The sequence below is a fragment of the Oratosquilla oratoria genome, chromosome 37 (genome assembly GCF_046742065.1).
Source record: "Oratosquilla oratoria isolate Oo_2021 chromosome 37, ASM4674206v1, whole genome shotgun sequence".
In the NCBI taxonomy this organism is placed as follows: Eukaryota; Metazoa; Arthropoda; class Malacostraca; order Stomatopoda; family Squillidae; genus Oratosquilla; species Oratosquilla oratoria.
Window position 1 is genome coordinate 19,298,509 of NC_134813.1, and position 6,171 is coordinate 19,304,679.

General features: G+C 41.9%; 1 protein-coding gene across 1 annotated transcript; it reads left to right on the top strand.

Moving 5' to 3' along the window:
* Positions 1-3,618: 3,618 nt before the first annotated feature.
* On the top strand, positions 3,619-5,544 carry LOC143019363 (uncharacterized). The gene is made up of 3 exons (XM_076175001.1): positions 3,619-3,637; positions 3,770-3,909; positions 4,692-5,544. The coding sequence occupies exons 1-3, from the start codon at positions 3,619-3,621 to the stop codon at positions 5,265-5,267; spliced, it is 735 nt and encodes a 244-aa protein (XP_076031116.1). The 3' UTR covers positions 5,268-5,544.
* The last annotated feature ends 627 nt before the right edge of the window (positions 5,545-6,171 follow it).

A 6,171-nucleotide genomic window follows, 5' to 3' on the forward strand; every position in this document is an offset into this window, starting at 1 on the left:
GTTCTCCACGCTGGACTTGAAGTCAGGCTATCATCAAGTCGAAATGGCGCCTGAGGATAAAAAGAAGACAGCCTTCTCGATTGGGCAAGGCCTGTGGCACTGGAACGTGATGCCCTTTGGCCTCATGAACGCCCCTGGAGTCTTTGAGCGTCTTATGGAACGTGTACTCGACGGTATGCAATGGAAGGCGGCAGTCGTCTACCTAGACGACGTGCTGGTGTTTGGAAACAGCTTCGAGGAGGAGCTGGCTAGGCTCACAGAAGTGTTCAGCCGAATGAGGAAGGCTGGCCTGAAGCTGAATCCAAAGAAGTGCACTCTATTCAAGTCAGAAGTGCCGTTTTTGGGACATGTCGTCGGAAGGGAAGGTGTGAGGACGGACTCACTCAAGGTCACCGCTGTGGAAGGATGGCCAGTCCCTCAGAATGTCTCGGAGCTGCGCAGTTTCCTGGGCTTGTGCACGTACTACCGGAGGTTTGTGGCAGGGTTCGCCACTATCGCCGCCCCACTGCACCATCTGACGAGGAAGGGAGCAGCTTTTGTGTGGAGCGAGGAGTGCCAGCAAGCTTTCGTGGCACTGAAGCGAGCGTTGGTGGAAGCGCCAGTGCTTCCCTACCCACAAATGGGCTTGCCGTACATTGTGGACACGGACGCGAGCCAAGAGGGTGTGGGAGCCGTGCTGTCACAGCTTCGTGATGGAACGGAGTATGTGGTGAGTTACTACAGTGCTAAGTTTAACAAGGCGGAAAGGAACTACTGCGTCACACGGAAGGAGTTGGCAGCGGTGATGAAAGCACTCGCTCACTTCCATCACTACCTGTATGGTACGCGCTTCACCATTCGAACGGATCATGCCGCCTTGAGATGGTTGAAGACGATGAAGGAACCGGAAGGACAGCTGGCCAGGTGGATTGGAAAACTGGAGCAGTACAACTATGAGATCGAGCACCGACCTGGCCGGGTGCATAACAACGCCGACAGCCTAAGTCGCCGTCCTTGCCCACCCGAGTGTGTGCATTGCTCACGACGGGAGCCTGAAGTGGCTTTGCGGAAAGTAACCGTCGCTCACAGCACCACCGAGGCAGACGAGAAGTGCAAGAGAGACAGTGACAGTGGTAGTAGTAGTTGTGATGATGGTGATCATAGTCCTGGTGTTGAAAGTGATAGTGACACTGAAAGTGACGAAAGTGTAACACATGAAGACTGAGAAAGAAAGTGAAGATGGAGTAGAGAGAGACGAGAGACCTGGTCGACTTCTCAGAAATAGGAAGCTACCAGCGTGGTTAACGGACTATGTGATTGACATTTGATGTTATTAATGTGTTAGGATATGCCATTTGATGTTATTTGATATTTGGATATGTCATTGTATGTGATTAAGTGTTCTTAGTATATGTAATGTTTTCCAAATGTAGAAGTGATGTTTTATTTTCTTTGATACAGAGTGTTTGTTTAAGTTCTTTTGTAAGTTTGTAGGTGAAAGCTGACGGGTCGTCAAGCTTTGTAGAGGGGGATAATGTGGCGAAATTGCATGTATGAATGTTGCATAGTGTGCCTGGATGGTTGGTATGCGTGTAAGTGATGCGTGAATCGGAGAGTCGAAGCATAAGCAAGGGGGTATGTAGCGAGGGTATGCATGGGGGGACGCCAGGGGGGGTCCCGGCGTCGCTCGCCATACCTCGCATAGAGAGAGTAAGCCTAGCATTGGTGTTGAACACACGTGTAAAATCCTCATGTTCGCTAAGCAGAATAAACAAGAGAAGACTGAACTCCTGCCTTTCCCTGATCCGGACAATTGTAGGCGTGAACTTGTCTTTAACTCGTGATTCCATGATCACGGCCCATGTGCAATAGAAAAAGGTGAGTTTAATGTACATGCGAATACGTAACAGTTATTTATATTTTTCTTTGCTTTTATTTGTGAATGAATATCATAGAAAATTCCTTTTGGTGCCCAAAAAATTGAAATAAGACATGTAAATAAAGGGTGCCGCCACGATTTTGCACAATGTTCAACACACACATGTAGATGTGAGACATTATAACATGATCTAACTGGATGGAAAAAAATCAAGTTATATATTTAGAAATTAAAATGTTTAGTAGGGAAAAATACCATGACGCCGCATAGTGGACCAACATGATTACAAAATTCATGGGGATGATTAATGTTTAGCGCCCTTTATATAGGGCATCTCCAAAGCAAATGAATGTGATAGAAAAAGATCACGTATGGTCACTGACTGTGCGCCGCATTTTCGTAAAAATATTTAAATCTAAATTTAATCACTTTCGATGTTATTAAGAGATTAATATATGTGCACAAACATTTAGATAGAAATTCCCTTACTAGCATTTCCGTCAGAAAAGTTGGATGATCTCTCTTGTCAGGATTAATTCAGAGCTTTATTTTTTTTAAGGTTTGTTTATGTTGCTTAGAGATCACACAATATAATAAGGCGTATGCCCTTCAAACTTTTAAATTTCTTAAAAATAACTTGTTTCCCCCTAAAGTGTCTGAGAATGTGTTGAAAACTAAACATATTTATTTAGATATATTATCCCGACTTCTGCTTCATTCTATATACAGAAAACACATATGTAAAATTATAGAAATGTTTCTTTAACCCTACTACCTATTTGGGTGAAAAAAAAACGCAGTTCGGTTCATTGTGTGCTTCTGTTAATTAAAATAGAACAATTTCCCACTTAGACAAAATAAAAGGAAGATAAAAAATCATGTATAAACGGTTTTATTAATAAAAAATCTCTAAATGTACTATAGGCGTTTTTACCAACGCATCAGAATATCAAACGCTAGCTAACGCTTTCAAACATGTTTGCAGTTCTTATCAAACGACTGGGAGAGGCGTTTGAAGATACGGCAGCGAATATGCTCGGAATAGCTAACACGCACTCTGATTGGCTGGAAGGTATTGCCATTCCTATCACATTAAATAATTACAATTCTGAGGCCCTAAGGATTATGATAATTGTTTTATATGAAAAGAAGATCAAAGTAGTAACTTGTTCCTGGCATTAGAATTCCAAAGAATTGTCCATAAGACTTGAAATAAATGGTTGTGTTGTCTTGTGATACCTCAACACAGTTCAGACATATGTCTAGTGAGGGACGTCCGTGTCAGTTCATGTGGTTGTGACTTCGTCTTCCAGTTATGTGAACTTGGTGTAGTTTATGCTATATATCCGTATAATACTTGCTGAAAAATAAGAATTAAAGGATTACCTTATTGCTGTATGCTATTGACATCCGTATTAAAGCAAATATATCGGAGAAATGATATTTGTTTTGAAACGCTGCTGAGAGAACACGAACACTGCGTACATCATGGACGACTGCTGTAACCGCTAAGATTTCATTCCAACCATTTATCCCCAAAATTTCCACCAACATGGAGCGAGAACTGTAAGTAATGAATGAAAAGTATTTTGTTATCTTATATTATTACAGTAAATAGTTTCAGCCTGTTCAAGGACCTTAATTTTAGTGTAGGGCTGTACATTGTTATTTGTACATACATACCACAGATTGTTTCTTCCAAACAGTAAAGCTTGACCATAGGGTAGCCTCTAATTTTTGTATGTTTAGGCCCTTGTGGCATGACTATGTCAGTCTTTAGTATTGTGTTGTGCTTCTAAATATACATGTAGGTCACACATGTATTTTTTCTTCACTGTTTCTTATATCCTGTATAATTTTGCACTTGAAATGATATGACTTCCTTACTATAATGAGTGCCTGATTTTTCAGGGAAGGTGAAAGAACTGTGGAATTATGAGGCTACAGAAGCACTCCTGCAACTTGTCAAGGCAAACTACACGCGCCTAAATGACAAGAAAACTACAAAGGCCGTTGTGTGGAAGGACATCACCAGAGTGTTGCAGGAATTGGTAAGTTATTATTTAGGCCATGTGAGTTCATTTTCTTATTGATATTCGCCATAATAATCTGTTAGTAACCACAATTCATTACAGCTGGAGTATCACATTTAATATATATTTTTTTTCCTTCAGGGACTAGCAGGCATCCAACTGCATCACATTGAGGTATTAGTTAAATGAAAACTGTTATGATGTATGCATGTCTATTATGTAAGCAGTGCACGTAATATGTTCCTGTCCGGATGTTGCCTACCACCAATGATGCTTTTCTGTATGTGGCATATGCTATGTGTCAGGTCCTTATGTTATAATGGGTAGCCTCTCAGTGTTACCTGCCTTTGATATTGGGAAGCTGGTTGCCAACTGCTTGATTCGTACATGATTTTGTACATGCACGTATGAATACTAATAGCTTTTTAAGTGACAGCATGGGTATGGTAACTGGATTCTGTATTATAATTTTAGTGCTTCATCATTACTTCATTCCATTTTCCTCCTCAAGGTTAAGGTACCATCGTCATGAAGCATCACACTGTAATTCACAGTGTGATCTGCATTCCAAGACTGTAGTGCCCCTGCTCTATGTCTGTGTTTTGTATGCTATGAACCTAAAAAATTTCTTCACATATTTTTGGTTTAAAAATGGTTAACCAGACCATTACTTTATGTGCTTCCCAATTAATGACCTCTCTCTGTCAAATGTGTGTTTAGGAATCCTTATGATGAAAAGATGCATGTATCAATTAATATTGAAAAATATTAATTCCACTTTGACTTTTCCCCCAAATTAGATCACAGGCGTGGAACTGAGACAAGTTGAGGGCAAGTGGCGCAACCTCAAATCAATATTCCATCATTATGAGGACTACAAGAAGGCAAGTGGGAGGGGAAAGAAGACTGAGCCACGATTTTACAATCTCCTGTCTTCAATTCTGAAGAATCATCCCCTGTCCCAGCCAGATCTGTGTGTGTTGGAGGGCACAGAAGTGGGTACTAGGAGTGTGGCAGAAATGGAGGTTGACAACCCTGTGGAAGAAGACCCAGCCACACAAGCCTCATTACTAGACCCTCAGCATGGTGAAGCCTCGCAATGTGCCCCAACTCCTCCTCAAGCATCACCACCAGATCCTCAGCCTGCTCATGCCTCACAAGCCCCACAGCCTGCTCCAGCCACACGTGAGGAGCCACCTGCAGCCCGAGGGAATGTCCCACCCCCAAGAAGAACAAGAACCAGAAGCTTAAGACCCTCTGCAGACAGAAAGGAACTGTTATTGTGCGTGAAATATATGAAAAATACACTGAAAACATCTAGTGATAAACAACAAAACAGTATGGCAGAACTATTTGTCTTGCATTGCAGAATGTGATAGAGAACGCCACGAAATGGACATTGAGATAAAGAGGGAGAGGTTGAATATCCTAAGATTAAAAAGAATTGAATTAGAGTGCAGACAAAACAATGAGTGATTTTGTAATAAAATATAATACCAAATAACTACATGGTGACAAATGACTATAACACAATGTTTTGACTCTCTGAAGTCCTCTTCAGGTGTGATGTGGCACATATAATTGGATGTACTGGTGCTTGCATTGAAATGGTAGAATGGTAGGTTGGAGAGAATGCAGAGGGCAATGGAGGCAGGAAGGGTGTCAGAACCGGTAACTGAAGTCACCCTTGTGGTCTCTGACTTGTCAGAAAGACTTCAGTTACCGGTTCTGACACCCTTCCTGCCTCCATTGCCCTCTGCATTCCCTCCAACCTACCATATGAACACAAGCAAAAGTACATCCAATTATATGTGCCACGTCACACTTGAAGAGGATTTCAGAGTGAGTCAAAACACTTTTACAAAATTTTGGGAGGCACAATCAATAAAAACCATGTACATATGCCTTGCTGTGGATGTGCTGTGTCTTGCGACACTGCTTCTGACCCAGGGCGGTGGGCAGGGTGCAGGGATGACCCGTCATCCAGGAGGTGCTCAGATGAAAGGGAGGGTGGGAGGGGTGTGGAGTGTATTTAGGGATGAAATGGGTGGGAGTGTTTTTATGCCTTTCCCTTTTTGGCTACCTCCCTTGGAAGGGGGAAAAAGCCTTGGTATATGTATGTATGTACATATATGTGAATTTTGTATATTTTTGTAACATGTAAAGAAATGTAAAAAAACCAATATATTTTGGCTAATTATTGAAACCCTAAACAGTCATATTCCAGGTTGCTTTTACTTTTTCCTGTCACTCACTGTAGCATTGCCACTATTGCCTGCC